Source organism: Convolutriloba macropyga, chromosome 1, assembly GCF_964194025.1.
Source record: "Convolutriloba macropyga chromosome 1, txConMacr16.3, whole genome shotgun sequence".
Lineage (NCBI taxonomy): Eukaryota > Metazoa > Xenacoelomorpha > Acoela > Convolutidae > Convolutriloba > Convolutriloba macropyga.
Genome location: NC_134468.1, coordinates 3289265 through 3307518, shown reverse-complemented (window position 1 = coordinate 3307518; position 18254 = coordinate 3289265). Strand labels below are relative to the sequence as shown.

At 33.5% G+C, this 18254-nt stretch overlaps 1 protein-coding gene across 3 annotated transcripts in view; it reads right to left on the bottom strand.

The window, feature by feature from the left end:
* LOC142344778 (tRNA (cytosine(38)-C(5))-methyltransferase-like) overlaps positions 1-4927 on the bottom strand; it is a 34158-nt gene extending 29231 nt beyond the window's left edge. For all 3 annotated transcript variants that reach the window (XM_075396712.1, XM_075396728.1, XM_075396719.1), the window contains exon 1: positions 4612-4927. In XM_075396712.1, coding sequence (XP_075252827.1) covers positions 4612-4903 — 292 coding nt within the window. In that variant the 5' untranslated portion in view covers positions 4904-4927. The remainder of the gene's footprint in view (positions 1-4611) is intronic.
* Between the last annotated feature and the right edge of the window lie 13327 nt (positions 4928-18254).

Genomic DNA, 18254 nt, shown 5'->3' with positions numbered 1-18254 from the left:
TGGCAACCAGCCGAACCGGAATACAAAACGAAAACAATTTCCGACTGACGGGTCGGTGGGCACTTTCACCGCGATAAGCGACCCGCGATCTCCGGATTACATCCCACAGCGCATGAGAGGCATGGCCGTGAACAGCGGTCAATAATTGCACTTAAACTGATATTCGGCTATCTAAACTGTAGGCCTAGTAATATTGTGGTAAAGTATAGCACAGAAGGGGTGGCGATTCTCTACTAGGTACCGAGGGGTGCAATTGTTGAAAAGATACATTGCTTCTAACTTCCTTTGACAGAAATTAATGAATATTTTAAGAGAATTCTGAAATACTTTTTCACAATTTTTACTGCGGAAACAGTGAAAAGCAATAATTGAGCATCGACAAAACCAAATTACATAGATATGAAGACAAAATGAGACGCTTATTCGGTTGGAAAAATATGACCAAAGTTAATCGAGAAAAATTAAAAAACTGTTTTTTTTTGCATTTTTTTAAATCTCGGCATAGGTGAACACCATATTAAAAACAAGGAGCGTATGAGTTTCCGTAGTTAAGCAGACACTATCAGAAGACTATTATTTAATTCATCTATAGGCTGTAATTGTAAAAAAAAAAGATAGCAAAAAACAATTTTTAAACTCTTTCTAAAGCCCTTGAGCAGTTTCACGGAAAACATTAGCTATTGATGAACATTTGCTGTTTAAATTTCAAACATAAAAAAAAGCTCGACCAAAAAAAACCAGAAAATTGAAGTCATGCTTCCGGCAACAGTTAAATTCTCCAAGCTTTTCTAAAAAATTCGGAAATTAGGCCTCCTAAATTAGATAACAAAATCGGGAAAAGATTGAGCAAAAAAAGCTCCACTCCATTTCGCAGCCTGTTAGAACTGGTTGTATTAAAAAACATGGAGGTTCGGTAATAGTGCGTTCGCACAAAGTTCCGACCGCGCTCATCGATATTCTTGACTTAATTGGCTACCAAATGCGGAAGCGATAGAAAACGTTGAAAAACATATAGTTCAACAAACCCCTAAGGGGATATTTAAAGCCAAATTACAGGGCTGCTGGAGCTGGTTGTTGATGGGACTACTAGAAACGACAATCATAAAAATCAAATAACAACAATTAAGACCAAAACTCGATGTCTATATAAAAAAAATTAGTAACAAAATCAAATTGGCATCATATAAAACCTAAAACAACTAATTGAACTATACTCTGATACAAATTGATCCATTATTATATATTGGACCTGTCCTCAATGTGACTAGGTAACAGGTCGACAACGAAGAGCAAAAAGGGGAGAAGTTCAAAAAAAATTTTTTTGAAAACAATTAATTTCAAAGTGATTAAAAGGTTCATTTTAGAAAGCATTGAGACCTGGCATTATCCAGTGTACGTCATACGACTACAAAATGAAGGACCATACCAGCTAAATCAAAAACTTCATTAAATAGGGCAATTAAAAAAGTTAAATTGCGCAATGCTAATGGGACCAACTAATAAACAAACCTACAAATATATAAAAAAAAAAACAATTTATGAAATCTCGTAGTAACAAAGCCGAGAAACAAATGTCTGAAACTAAAACCGTTACAAGGATTAAATAAACGCTCACTGGAAACATGTGTTGACCTGTATTTACAGAAACTAAGCTACAAATCGAGCAAAAATGATTTAATTAGCCAAGCTCGAGAATCCGAACATGTTTTCAAAAAGAAATATTTTCAAACGTACATTATAACGGATAAATTTTAGCTGGAAAAGATGAATTGACTTGCAGCACCTCAGGAAGCCACTTGCACCCGTTATTAAAAGTACCAAGTCACAAGACTACAAAATAACAACAAATACAGGCAAAAGCCAAAACTTCACAAACAATTTTACGACACCACAGCGTTGAAGGCAATGAAATTATAAGATGCTCTCTGCAAGAACTGTAAATCATCATTTTCTCATCTGAACATCAAAAGGTCCTCCCTATAAAAGGATTACGTAGAAATGACAACTTGAGGTTGAAGTTTAGTTACTAATGAGGTTGAGTTACATGATTAGAGAAGGAGAGCAAAATGTATATCTTTCATTTTGGTTTTAAAAATATTCATTTGAAAATCATTGAAATAGTTAGCTAAAAAGTGGAATCTTTATACAGGTCCAATTAAAAGTCTTAAGGAAGCAATTTAAACAATATAATTATCAGGTACATGCCGTACAAAAACAAAAAAGACAAACACATGGAAAACTGAAAAAAATCCACTCAGCTTTCCATAAAAGCATAAACTACTCAACATAAAGAATTAACATAATCAGTTGAGCCCTTTTAACGTTGTGAAACTATTAAACTATGTATTTCTTCAATTTGACTGGCCAATAATGAGATATTTCGACAATGAAACAAAATGAACATACAAATGTACAATTATGCTCGAAATTAATATAAATTTTTCTTCAAAACTGGTAGTACCAAAACCAAGAAAACTTTAGTTAAAAATAAAAACGTAACGACATTAGTTGATAACAACCAGGTAATGGGTTTTAGCCTGTGGTTTCTGAGGCTACGCCAGAAGTTGAGAGATATAAGATAAAGTATTGGAAAAGTTCAAAAACTAGTCGACATCTTCTTAAAACAAACATATTCAAAGTGACAAGAGACCTTAGATGACAACTGAAAGCATTGTCTAGGTTCACTTATACCTCTTAACCAGGCCAACTGGATCTTTCCTTGAGGTGACTAAGGCAATGGACAACAAAATTATAACCAATGAACGCAAAACATAAATAAAATTTTACGGAAGCATTTGGCCAAAGCCAAAAAAAACCATGAGCTTAATTCTGAAACTGTAATATGTTTGCTGGGCCTCATTTTTTGCAAATGGTATCTGTCAATAATTGAGTCCTGATTTGAAACAATAATCAGTTAATAAAATAAAAAACTATGAGTGCAATACTATTCTTTAAAAAAGGCCGCGCCCCAATAAAATCTAGAAATTTTTTTTACTGTAAGGACCCTTGGTGAGGTCAAGATCAGCCCTGCTAATGCTGCGCGTCAAAAAAAAACATTTAGTTGTTCATATGGTTGCGAAATAGCTGAATTTTAAAAAAATTCAAAGTTCGCTTGTCACTTTGAATTCAACTCGATAGGGTCAGACTATCGAGTTGAAATTAGAGAAAAACTGGCAATATTATAATAAATTATAATTCTAGAAGATTCTTAAAGCGATCTAAACGAGCACAACTTTTTGAGCGTACGAAGAATTGTTCCGCAGTTTTTAGGTATCTACTTCCAGCAAATTGGGCTAAAATTCAAGCAAAGAAAATGGGCTAAAAAAAGCATATTTAGTCACATTTTTGACAAAAAAGTGAAGTTTGAAAAATTTAGCACAAATTCTAGCCAAAAATCGAATCGACCAACTCAGCAAATCTTCTCTTTCTTTTAAGATAAAAGCAATAACTTTACCGTTAAAAAATTTCAACATTTATCCAAAATTGGAATAAAAAATACGGTAAACTTGAAAAGCAAAGTAATTCGACCGAATGTTCGCAAAACTTAAGATCTCGAGAACTGGCTGTAAAAAACGAAATTCAAAAAAATCGTTTTAATGCCATATTCTGCGCTGGACAGGCTTTTTAATGATACCAATCACAATTCTGTACGATGATTATATCGATAGGCCAAAATTGACTGAACAAAAAAAAACCCATTTGAGTATATAGTTCTTTCCCCACTAAAGTGAGTCGGAACAAAAAACAAACCACAAAACTCGATTAAAATGAAGCGCTCTTAAAATGTTTAGAAAAAACAAAAATAAGCCCAGCAATTTTAATCCTGTTATCGGAAAATGTAAAAGTAGATTATTAAGTCAATTTTAATTGGTCCCCAAACGCAGCTTAAACCTGTAATTCGAAAAATATTTTAACATTTAATCAAAAAGGCACAGCGAAATGTCACGACTATTTCATGAAATGTTAAAACGGCTTCCGATCCAAAATTGAGAACCCGAATTTCACGACTTTCAATATGCAATACATGTTTGCCCCTGGTGCAGCAAAAAAAGTTCAAACTGGTCTAAAAGCGAATGACTGGCTAGGGTCAGACAAATTTCTCTGCTGTAACGACGGGAGTGGTTGCAAAAGTACCAAGCTTACGGTCAGCAAAGGTAGCCTAACCAGAAAGAACAACAAAGAAGCGTGCCGAAAAGCTAAAAAATAAAGTCCAAAAATTAAAAATCGTTCTTTATAGCTTCAATTGATGTTTTTTTCGGTAGACTTTGCACTTCAACGAATAGTAAGGCTAATTACCTCACCTTAACTTATTGCAGTCGTTTATTATCGGTTAATACATCTTATTTCGACAAAAATGAAACCTGTTAGACAAAAATACACAGGACCACCAGAATCCAAATAATAAATTTGGAGGGCTAACAAAAGCTATTCTCGCCTAAAGTACCTAAGTTGTCCGAATATTGGTTACAATATGGAATAAAAATTCAAATTTCGCAGGTAAAAATTCACGACATTTAGTAATGATGATCGCAATAAAACAATGATTCGCACATAGAAAAATTAATATCTGTATTTTTCATTTATCTTGCACGTGTCAGAACCCTTTATGACCTGTATCGCGTTTCAATCCAAGCCGTGTGAAAGGCTGACAGGGAGGGCTCATAACCAATAAATCAACATTTAACCCCTTCAGAAATCCATTTGGAACACTTTCAATCGCTTTCGAGATCACTTGCGTCGTTTGAAAGTTGTGCTTATAAACACGATTTGTAACTTCGTTCACGTCAACTGCTGCTTTTACATTGAAGTGCACATCAGGCAGCTCTTTTGAAAGTTCAGTTAGAGCGCTGTGGTATCCTCCCATCCCTGAGAAAAGTTCCAGAACTGATATTTCAAGTGCCATTTTGTTACTTTTTCAAATCAAGCAATTTCTGAAAATATGCCACAACTATCGATAGAACCGATGAGCGTAGTTATACCAGCCTCAACAGGTTATAGCAGTTACGTAATGGTTAAGTGACTCTGCTTGAAGTCACTGAGAACTTCTGGCGTTTATCGAGAACCGCGAAGAGATTCGAGATATTAAGTCAGAATTTCAAAGTGACTTCTGCATAGTTACTTAACCATGGTTAAAGCACAAAACGCGCACGTTTTAAAATGACGAAAGTCAACGAAATTCAACTTCTGGCTAAGTAGCAACTTCTGGCATTTTAACTTTGGCACTGCAGACTTTCGGCATTCTAAAGTGAGCACGTGAGTGTTTTAAATTTGATTAGGCTGCATCTAACAAAAATAATGATTTAATTGTTTGTTGAATAAGGGATAATTGATACTCGGAGCAGAATGAAAATATACGCCCGGTTGATCTCGTTGTCTATCCTCGTTTATTGTTTGTAAATTGCACAAGAATGAGATTTGTAAATTGACAAATAAAAAATAATGAAAATACCTAAAGAGATTTTTATTTGGGTAGGATGATTACTGAGAGACACAGTAAGAGCTGAAAGCAATAATCGCACCTAGCTCCTAGTTCGTTCAGTTTTCACAGTTCCGGAAGTGAAATAAAATAGTCATTTTCAAACATTATAAATTGTATAAAAAATATTGCATTACATGCAGAGCTGGTATCATATATAAGAATAACTTTTTAAAACACTCACATTTTAAAATGCCGAAAGTCTGCAGAAGTTAAAATGCCAGAAGGTGCTACTTAGCCAGAAGTTGACTTTCGCTGACTTTCGTCATTTTAAAACGCGTGTTTTGTGTTTTAAGCATGGTTACGTGACTGCAGAAGTCACTTTGCCTAGCCAAATTTGCCCTTCAAAAATATTCTTCTATATAATAAATAGGAGAGCAATAGTTTGTCTTTGTGAATTATATTAGCAATTAATCCTAAGAATTTCTTACATTAGTGTCATTTCCACTTACGTTTTCTCGCTATTAAAATCAATAATTTTCTTTAAGTCGAGTATGTAAGCATTACTTACTAGAGTAATAAGGAACATGTATAGGCAAAAGGCAAAATCATAACTTACAGTGCAAATTTGATCCTAAGTGCAAATTTGCACGAATTCGCTTTTTTCGAATGTTATCAACTTGACAGAAATGAAGCAGCAGCTTTATATAGTCAGCAAAGCATGACTCTATAAACACAAAAGCAATCATACAATTATTTTAGAAGACATAGAAGCCAGATTGCCAAAAAAATAGCCGCAACAGCTTTGAAGATCTTTAGTCCTAAAATACCATTGAAAAGAATGAAAGCAAAAGAAAAATATAGAAGCGCTCTATTTTTCTGATAAATGTTATAAAGTATGTAATTGACTTGTAACTTAAAAGACTTGTTAGTTCAAAACCCTTCATTTCCTAAAAAATTGAGTTAGATTGAGACACCATAAATTGATCGTTACACCTGAAGTGGAAGCCGGGAAGTACCAAGAGAGGAGAACCTATTTTAAGGTAAGTCACGTATAATGATTATTAATCAAGATTATCCCCATAAACTATTAAAAACTGAATCCAATAATGAGCAAAAATAAGATCACAAATGCAATTCACTCTCACAGGTGCACAAATTAATTAACAAAAAAAGTTGAATAAAAGTAAACGAAAGTTGAAGTGAGCGTGCAGGTGACGATATCAAAACCAAACGAATAATAGCTCTCCTCAGCTATCAGAGCAAATGCTGTATTACTAAAACAAACCATTAGCCACAAAACATAATCATTACTTAGATTTAAAAAAATTATTTCAATTTCAGGCCAAGACCTTTTAATTAAGAGAAACTGTAGTAAGAAAAAAATTACAATAAAAACGGCAAAATTCAAAAATCTGAGCAAATTGGTCAGTGTCATTAAGATCTAGCTGAGAACTAAAGTCAATAAAAAAAGAACCCTTGTCTTCGCAAGAAAACAAAAAACCCTGACATTAAAATTGCCCAGTGACAGACGAGAAAAAAGTGGGCGAAAAATGAAACATGAAAATAATTTTGAGAAAAAAAAATTAAAAAAACATCAAATGAGTTCAAGTGAGCGTGCTGGTGACAATATAAAAAACCAACAAATCAGAGCTCCCAAAAACTATCGCAAAACAATAACGAAAACTTGAGCAATGGTTCCTTAGACCCAATACTTCAGCTTGCCAGAAAGGCGACGCGAAAAAAAGTAACAAATCGGGCAATCAGTAAAAATTGACAATATCAACAAAGTTAAGAAATCAAATGCACCACAAAGTCTTTAATTTAGATTTAACAATCTTAAACTCTTAACCACCTCCAAAAAACCAAAATCTTTTATCAATACAAAAATGACAAACTAAACAACATTGACAACAAATACAAGTAGCATTTAAAAAATCACCGAAACTTTTTAAAAGCAAATGGTGCAATACTCAAAAAGATTAGAAGATTAGCCACATGACGCAACCACTACTTGACTAAAACTATTTCAATTTCTGGCTATGACCTTTTAACAATGAGATTATGTGATGAGGCAAAACTTTAAAATAAAAACAGCAAAATTCAAAAATCTGAGAGCAAAAAAAGTCAGTCATTAAAATCCAGCTGAGAACTTAAGTCTAAAAAAAAGAACCCATATGCTTCATAAGCCGATGAGCCTGACATTAATAATGGCTTGTGACAGACAAGAAAAAAACGGGCAAAGAACTCAGACATTATTATAATCTTGAGAAAAAAATAGTGTGCGTAAAACCACATGAAAACGAAAAGTACGCTCAAAAAACAAAATTTAAAAAAACGAAAACTAAAAACCTAAGCGTGAAGTCTCATAAAAAAGCCTAAGTGACGTGTCATTTCTGAGGACAGATGACAAGACAACAAAAAACATACGTGCCAAAAACTGAATTTACTAATAATGAAAGAAAACAGATAGCTTCAAAGCAATAAAGATCCTTAGCTTTCCATTGAGCAATTCAAAAACTTACAGCTATGCACCATGAGCGAGAATGTATCATCTTATGAGTATTCACGGAATGTCGCACGTGAAAACAAAACTCAAAGAAATTTATTCAAACAACAAACACCTCTAAACTTTATTGGTACTTATTTAGACAGCATTAGTTTTACTGATTCCGTTTTATTATTTCCTAAACTAAACATTTGGTGTCGTGCCGTAAGTGCAATTTTCAGTCCAAAATTTCAGCTGTTGATTTTCGAGTCATTCGAGGGACTACACTGCTATTAAACTAAATGCTTCGTTTGATAAATTTATCCTATTTCATGTTGGTTGCTCACTCAACTGCTTGCTTACTTATAGGCTTCATAAACTAAATTATAGACGTCTTCAGAAATACAGCATGAAAATCAGTGAGAAGACCAAACAGAAAAAAAAACTAGAAACATTGATTTTTTAAGTTTGCATATAAAGAGCTGTCAATAATAAGGGAGCAATAATAATTTTGTTCGCAATTTATTTTATGCTATTAGTTTATTTGCCTGAAAATGGGAACTATCAATAAACGTTAAGAAAATCAGATATTTAACCCTATCTAAAAAAAAGCATCACAATCGCTGAATTTCTAATAGAGATTTATTTCCAAACATGATGCTATACTGTTACAATGATTTAATTGAAGAATCTGTTACACAACTTCATAAGCAACAATTGTTAATAAATAAAAGTTGGTCAATTTCTGTAGTAATAAGTAGATTGTTACTTATTAAAAACATCATAGATCATTTTCATAAGCAGTTCCGTTCTTTAATGAAATTAATTTTTATTTTCCATTGTGGCTGGATTGGACATTCTGACTCATTTCAACAGTCAGCTGACTGAATGAATTTTCACATGTTTATGAGAATCTACATGAGATAATGGTTTATTGTTTTTTAGATAAATCTACATTTCCAGGTTCTAAAAACTCGAAAAACTAAATCAAAGGTAAACTATTCTTATTTATAACCAAACAGGTTTTATTTTAGATGCAATGTTAAAACCAAAAATTACGTCAAATAGTCATATTGCTTTTTATTGTTTCCAAAAAAAAACATGACTAAAGAAATTTGAACATACGCATTAACAAAAAAATACTATTTAGGAAAAAGAATATTAAAAGATATTTCCTTCCTGTTCCAACTGTTTAGAAAAAAAACTATTTATCCAGAAATTCGTATATTGTTCTTTGTCCTGATTTCTATGGTCGAGTCTGCCCCCATTATCTAATGCCAGAAAACATCGACATTTTTACATCTTCAACCCGTTATCAGCAATAAATCACAGGAAAACAGCATCACAACGTTTTTTGAATTTAAATAGAACTTAATGCAAAAAAGTGAATTTATCAGTTTTCGAACTAATCCAATTGACAAACTGGGCGCTTCCTAGAATCGAACTTTGATTTGCATAATTGTGCTCAAGAAGAGTTGTTTTCCATATTTTTCAGGCCGCCTGGGTATCTTTTACTGATATCTTGCCTATATGTCAAGTTTATTTTAGCTCATATTTCTGTCGGGATGACTATTGTTCTGACAAACATTAAAAATTGTTGCTGAGAAGGATCTTTAGAACTTGTTCAAGAGAATATCTTAAAGATGATCTCTTAAAATCGACGCACATTGGGATTCAAACAGAAAGAAAAAAAACATAGCAGGACAAGTCCTGAAATACAATTCAAAGAATTGAATGAAAAACTTAGAAGAACTCTACCTGACCAGCAGATCAATTGAACAATGCCAGCCAAAAATTCAACCAAAATCATCTCGAAAAATTGAGAAACAAACAATTAAACAAACTAACAAAAAAAATAAAATTATTGCTAAAACTTTGAAGCTTTTACCCCCAGGGCAAAATTTGATCCCTTTAAATATACCTCTTTAAAAAAAGATCAAAACCAATTTTTGTTTCTGAAATTGCTGCAATATTATATCTGCAAGGCCTGAAAAAATTCATTGGACCTTGAAGATCGATTAACTCGAAAATGGCCAAAACTTTATTTAAAAAATGAAATCAATTGCAAATTTTAATGAAATGTTGCTAAAATTGTGATATTAATATCCTTAGAATCATTTCTGTGTCTCTAGAGGCTATCCAATAATCCAATTCCAAGCCTTAAAAAATTAATTGGATCAAAGACCGATAGGCAATAATTTAAAAAAAAATCAAATTTCAAAAAATAGAAATTCGTTCTTTTAAAATGTTGAAAACCATTCAATTGCCCCCTAGCAACTATTTAATAACATACTATCGAACCCCGTATGAGATTATCTGGCAAATTACGCATGAAAAACTGAATAAAAGACAAACGTTTTGAAAAAACTTAAAATAATTGCAAATTTTATCAGAAAATTTTTAAAATTCGAAACGTTAAATTGTTGAAAACAAATCCATTGAAACTAACAACCAAGCAGTAACTTTTTTCAGACGGTGGAATAGGTTTCCTGGCACTTTAGAATGGACAAATATCAAAAATTGACAAAAACTTTAGGAAAATTAAAAAAAATTGCAGATTTTATTAAAAAAAATGCTAAAATTCGAGACATTAAAATGTTTGAAAACCAATGCCCTTAAAATCAAAGCTTAAAGGAGATTTCCTGGCCCCTGAAGCTAAAAAAAACTCAAAAAATGACAGAAATTTTCAAAAAACTTGAAAAAAATTGCGAAAATTAGTATCATTTTGCATATTCGTAGTACCAAAACATATAGCTCATAAAATGGTCAGAATGAGTAATTTTTTCTCGCAAAGCTTTTAAAAACGTGAACTCAAGACTAATCACACAAATCACAAAAAAAACATAAAAAATTGCACCATTTTGAGCCCAAAAACTCCTAAAAACCAAATCCTGAAACAAGTCGGAGGAGACAGAGAAACAACCCTTTCAGAAGACTAGTACCTACATAAACCACTGACGAGAAAAAAAATATTTGAAGAAAAATTCTTAAAAAGAAATTGAACTAAAAAAGAGTAACTTTTTTTTAATTACAAGGTCACATAAATTCCAAGAAAAATCATTTAGGCGAACAGTTGCTTTAAATTGGTCGAAAAAGGGAAAAGAATTCCTAATAGGCTTAAAAACGTGTCTATGATTATAAAAAAAACACGAAAACTGCAAAAATTAAAAAAAAAACATTTGAAAATTGCTAAGTCTTTTGTCATATTTCTCATTTTTGTCAAAACAAAAAACATGTTTTAAAACAACCAAACTCTAATCACTTAGTATCCAAAAGCTCCGCAATTAATGGAATTCTTTTCAAATCTCACTTAAAGCAGTAAAGCATAACAATCAGCAAAAAAATGGCTAAAATTCGCGTAAAATTCAGCAAATAGCTGCAAAACATACAAAATTTCATAAAATTTATTTTAATTACCAGAAACCTACAAAACACTATCAAACAACTAAAAATAAAACAGTATCATACCCAAACTTCTAAACCGAAAATCAGAAAGAATTTGAAAAAACCGCAAGTCAACAAAAATTTTCGCTCAATTACAGAAATTTTATTCACACCTCAATTTCTCGCTCTCTCGAAAACACGGGTATGAATAAAAAATCACTCTCTTTTCGCTCCGCTCTTCCATTTTGGTCAGCACCCAAACCACTTCAAATTTCACGCGTTTCATTTCTTGCTTCAAAATTCACTCCAATAAAAGTGATTAAAAATGAAAAACAGGAATTCTCCAATTCTCCTCTCCAAGTCGCAAAGGAGAGCGTCGCCTAAATTATAGCCGTTGAGAGGCTGACGGCGGCAATTAAAAATTCAAACATTATGCGCGAAAGCACATTACGAATAAATGATGATAAAATTGGGAAAAAAACAATATTAAAATATAAAAAACAATATTAAGCAAAAACATGACTATTCAAAATTTGACATTGCATAGAGTAAATTTCTTTGCACAGGTTTCTCTGAAGCAATCACTTTTATCAGATTATTTATCATGTTACGGCCTCAAAACCTTGCTCCAAGCGTGTCAACAGGACGCAACGCAAACAACTATTCGTCAGCTTGCGGCCAAATCAACAAAATATGCATATGGTGATCCAATAAGAATGGCAATTTTCATTAATTTCAGCCAGGTCGCGTCCACAAAACAGGAAATATACGAATCAAGTTGCGTGCTTCCGACAACGGCATCATTGCGATGCCATTGTCGAAAAAGAAAATTTCAATGATTTTTGCGTTTTGTGGCAAGTAATTAGCCTACAACTTTATTGTGAACAATGCTCTGGGTAATTGCAAAACCTCTAATTGTCCTAATCAACAATTAGTATTGAGAGAAACATTTCTAAAATTAATCACCAATTAGACATACTTTCATTTCGGTTATTAGATACTGTATTCGTGGGGAAAAGGTAATTTTAAGCAAATTTGAACTAAATTAGCCAAGTATCACTCGTTTCCACAATCTTACAACAATAATCTTAAGACCTGAGTCGTGAAAAGTCCGACAAATGTGAGTATTTAAACTTGATTTTTCGGACTTTGGCCACGTAATGATAAAAAGTGTGTTAAATTACAGTCAGTTTTATTAGCGGAGTAGGTCCAAAACCTGGGTTTTACTTCTTTTCACCCCCTATCATTTAACCCCTCTATCATTTCATCCCGCCAATTCGCAGTCGACATTAAAGGCATGTTTTGTCATAATTAAGTGGATAAATTAATCCCACGTTCGGTTGTGATAGTTTCATATCAATTCCCACGGGCCGCTGAGGCATGGTCAAATGATTATAAAAGATAGAGGTGTCTAAATGATACAGGGGTGAATAAATCGTGGTTAAATGATAGGGCGTTAAATGACTAGGGGTAAAAAAGCGGGACACCCAAAACATTACGCGACCTTATATCGCTTAGTCATGTAAGTCAAGTAAATTCGACCTTAAAATTGGATGTGTGGAAATTCGGTACCAGCATTATTCTCGCGATCTGTGTCTAAATTGAGATTACAATTTTCATCATTAGTTCTTAGAAAAAAAAATCCGCGATAATTTTAGCTTGTTAAATAAACCGAAGTCTTAATTTTACAAGTGATCATTTAATTGTTGAGCACATACTCGTTAATTTTTACCAGGCAGTTAAAAACATGTCTTCATATTTAGATATTTCGAGTGAAAAGGTTAATATTTATTGGGCTCGAAAAGCCTTGATAGGTCCGCATATATACATCGTTGTTCCCTGGCTTTATTATCTAACTCGACTTATATATTCATCTGTTTTTAACTTTCATGCCCGTGTCCAATTATGAACAATAAAACATTGAAAAGCCGATGTAGCGGCTGGCTTAAGAAACAACAATTTTTGGCTTAGTTCTCTAGAAAAGGACTATCTTTCAATTAAAAACCACCTGGTTTCAACGATGATATTCGGCTCAAAAAACTTGAGAATCCACTGTTCTCAGCTAAATATTAGGCATCTATAAAAAAAAACATCCCGTTGAACAACTCAGTTTAAATACATTCATGGACATATACAGTGAAAACATACAAAATTTCATAAAATTTATTTTAATTACCAGAAACCTACAAAACACTATCAAACAACTAAAAATAAAACAGTATCATACCCAAACTTCTAAACCGAAAATCAGAAAGAATTTGAAAAAACCGCAAGTCAACAAAAATTTTCGCTCAATTACAGAAATTTTATTCACACCTCAATTTCTCGCTCTCTCGAAAACACGGGTATGAATAAAAAATCACTCTCTTTTCGCTCCGCTCTTCCATTTTGGTCAGCACCCAAACCACTTCAAATTTCACGCGTTTCATTTCTTGCTTCAAAATTCACTCCAATAAAAGTGATTAAAAATGAAAAACAGGAATTCTCCAATTCTCCTCTCCAAGTCGCAAAGGAGAGCGTCGCCTAAATTATAGCCGTTGAGAGGCTGACGGCGGCAATTAAAAATTGAAACATTATGCGCGAAAGCACATTACGAATAAATGATGATAAAATTGGGAAAAAAACAATATTAAAATATAAAAAACAATATTAAGCAAAAACATGACTATTCAAAATTTGACATTGCATAGAGTAAATTTCTTTGCACAGGTTTCTCTGAAGCAATCACTTTTATTAGATTATTTATCATGTTACGGCCTCAAAACCTTGCTCCCAGCGTGTCAACAGGACGCAACGCAAACAACTATTCGTCAGCTTGCGGCCAAATCAACAAAATATGCATATGGTGATCCAATAAGAATGGCAATTTTCATTAATTTCAGCCAGGTCGCGTCCACAAAACAGGAAATATACGAATCAAGTTGCGTGCTTCCGACAACGGCATCATTGCGATGCCATTGTCAAAAAAGAAAATTTCAATGATTTTTGCGTTTTGTGGCAAGTAATTAGCCTACAACTTTATTGTGAACAATGCTCTGGGTAATTGCAAAACCTCTAATTGTCCTAATCAACAATTATTATTGAGAGAAACATTTCTAAAATTAATCACCAATTAGACATACTTTCATTTCGGTTATTAGATACTGTATTCGTGGGGAAAAGGTAATTTTAAGCAAATTTGAACTAAATTAGCCAAGTATCACTCGTTTCCACAATCTTACAACAATAATCTTAAGACCTGAGTCGTGAAAAGTCCGACAAATGTGAGTATTTAAACTTGATTTTTCGGACTTTGGCCACGTATTGATAAAAAGTGTGTTAAATTACAGTCAGTTTTATTAGCGGAGTAGGTCCAAAACCTGGGTTTTACTTCTTTTCACCCCCTATCATTTAACCCCTCTATCATTTCATCCCGCCAATTCGCAGTCGACATTAAAGGCATGTTTTGTCATAATTAAGTGGATAAATTAATCCCACGTTCGGTTGTGATAGTTTCATATCAATTCCCACGGGCCGCTGAGGCATGGTCAAATGATTATAAAAGATAGAGGTGTCTAAATGATACAGGGGTGAATAAATCGTGGTTAAATGATAGGGCGTTAAATGAATAGGGGTAAAAAAGCGGGACACCCAAAACATTACGCGACCTTATATCGCTTAGTCATGTAAGTCAAGTAAATTCGACCTTAAAATTGGATGTGTGGAAATTCGGTACCAGCATTATTCTCGCGATCTGTGTCTAAATTGAGATTACAATTTTCATCATTAGTTCTTAGAAAAAAAAATCCGCGATAATTTTAGCTTGTTAAATAAACCGAAGTCTTAATTTTACAAGTGATCATTTAATTGTTGAGCACATACTCGTTAATTTTTACCAGGCAGTTCAAAACATGTCTTCATATTTAGATATTTCGAGTGAAAAGGTTAATATTTATTGGGCTCGAAAAGCCTTGATAGGTCCGCATATATACATCGTTGTTCCCGTGCTTTATTATCTAACTCGACTTATATATTCATCTACTTTTAACTTTCATGCCCGTGTCCAATTATGAACAATAAAACATTGAAAAGCCGATGTAGCGGCTGGCTTAAGAAACAACAATTTTTGGCTTAGTTCTCTAGAAAAGGACTATCTTTCAATTAAAAACCACCTGGTTTCAACGATGATATTCGGCTCAAAAAAACTTGAGAATCCACTGTTCTCAGCTAAACATTAGGCATGTATAATCAATAAAAACATCCTGTTGAACAACTCAGTTTAAATACATTCATGGACATATACAGTGAAAACATTAATGAACTTTTGGTTATGATGATCAAAAAGTGTTTTAATCAGGAGACGCAAAAACAAAAAAAATAGAGCACCGCCAAGTTAAAGGTAAATGTGTTGTCAGCTATCACAAACCTAAATTACAAGTTTCTACGTTTAGTGGATGAGAACAGGTATAAGTTAGCATTTCTGAGGTTATATTGATACTGAAGTCTATTTTAACTTTAAACGAAAAAAGAACCTATTTGAGACACAAATTCGAAAAACTAAAACAAAGCAACTTAGAACAGGTTGACAGGAAGCGTTATAATCTGTTTATATAGAAACTGACAAAGGATATTAGTTATAAGACCCTCGGTCTTCCTTACAAGGTTGATTTACACATCGCGACTTACCGTTTCTGAAGGGATCATCGATCGGACACGTATGATAATAACATCAATGATAGAGCTAACAATGATGAACAAATCGATGGTTTGGCTTTAAAAGTTTTGTTCCAGTTAAAGCGCAAATCAAAGTTTTATGATCGCAACAGTCGAATTCAATCAGGTGAACACAAAATAATTGTCTAGAAAAACTCAATTAAGGACCAACAAGAACTGCACACGGAAGTATCAGTACCAAATTCATATTCTGTGTTGTTAGTCCAGTGAATTTCGGATCTTTTCCGTTCGTGCCCCACCAACACCCCCCTCAGCACGTTATGCGCCCCCAGTCACAGAGCACCTTCCATTACACACTAAATCATTATGTGAAAATATTGCACGTGCGTCTGGGGGGGGGGGGGGGTGCAAATAAAATGCACCCGCTAAGCTTTGGGGGGGGGGGGGGGAGCACAAACGGAAAAGATCCTGATATTCTTTCTATGAGCTACATGCCGTATAACAATCATATTAACTAAAGAACATCTTCCTTACAATGGAGATTACGTTTTAACAATACTATACTGGCAGTTTACCAATTCACGATCAACTGGTCCATCTTTCGGGATTTGTGAGATTCTGTTAGGCCTGTGAGGATACATTTGTCAACAAATTCATGTATCAAGAAACGTACAAGTGTGATGTCGTAAGCAGATTTTATGTGCGAGAATCAAACGCAACGCAAAGATAAATTGGAGGCGCTATATAAAATCTCTTGAATATCAAACTGAAAGGTAAACTACTCTGACTTTTAAAAATTACATAATTTTAAAAATAAAAAATAGGATTATGCGACGGTAGTGCCAGAGCTGATGCGCACATAATAGACAGTTCAGTCAAATTATGTTATTCGATACGGTATTCATATCAGTAATACATACCCGCTTAATAAAAAAATCAGCAACTTATGTTTGCAATCATGAGTCATTGCTTTATTGCTGTAAAATTGGTTACTCATTCGCGTATACTTTTCCAACTTGTGTGAAGTATTGAGTCAAAAACAAACCGATGCGACTGGACGTGATCTCTTTTTAAATTTGAACCGGACAAAAAACAAAACACCGCCTTTGGCTTGATACTGTTGTTGACTTCAGTAACTCAAGTTTTGTCAAAAATTCTCGGTTTTAATTATACCCTAAGATGTTTGGCGAAGACAACAGCAATTTATCTGTCTTAAGGAACAAACTCTTCCTCCTCAGTTCGCTTTCACGCAATTCTCTCAAGTAACGCACTTTTATCCTGTGTCATAAAATCTATCGTCGTATGATGTAAAGTGAGACAAAGGCTTGGTTGTCCAAAAATATTTTTGGTCTACTCCGGGACAAGGAATTTAGGCTGTCACCTTTTATTCAAACCACTTCTCAAGCCTATACAAAAAAGTACCAAGATTTTTTGCATTGAAACCAGATAATTAAGAATTCTTAATAATGAAGTGATTGTTCTTAATATGATGTTCCTCGATTAAAAAAATACATTCCTTCAAATCGAGTCGAACTGATTTTAAGATACATGAAGCCACTGAAATAAAATGGGGAAAAAATGGGCTGGGCTCTTAACGGTTTTGATTAGTGAAAGCAGAAAACCACACATAGAAGACAATTCATAGCGTCCGTCAAAAGTTCCCAATTCTGCCTTATCCAGTACTGTCATGCCAGTTATTATCCCTAACTCTAATTAAACCTTGTTATTATCATGCGAAATAGCGCAGAATTTTTCAACCTCCATTAATATTTACGTCAGTACAAAACTGATACAAAAACTTCCATAAGTAATTGTTTAAGAGAACTAGGTGTGCCTAAATTATCAAAAAAAAATCAAAAAATTTAATGTATAGAAAACTTTAGTTGAGCGTTTCCATGGGAGTTTCCTCAACCAAAAAGAGCTATTTATGATGCTCAACTCACAACGGGGCAATTGATCCTTACAGGTCGGCAGCAGGGCCTATGATAAGTAACTAAATATTTCGTTAAGTCTCTGGCAGTTCAAATAGTTGGGTTTTGGGTGCCAAAAGTCACTGAATAACTTAAGGGACAAACTCACTCTTTATGTCGCATTTTGTCAAATCTTAAGGATATAATGATTAATTTCATTTCCTAACATTTTAATACTGATCAAACTTTTCATTACTTCATTACTGAATGTAGGAGGGCGTTCAGAATTTAAACAGAATTGTCCAAAAATTAAAGCAATTCTCTTTGTAAGTTCTGGAAAACATTGCTGAACGTTTGTCGATTGATTTAATCGCTCCACAACAAACACAAAGTCATAGCTGGT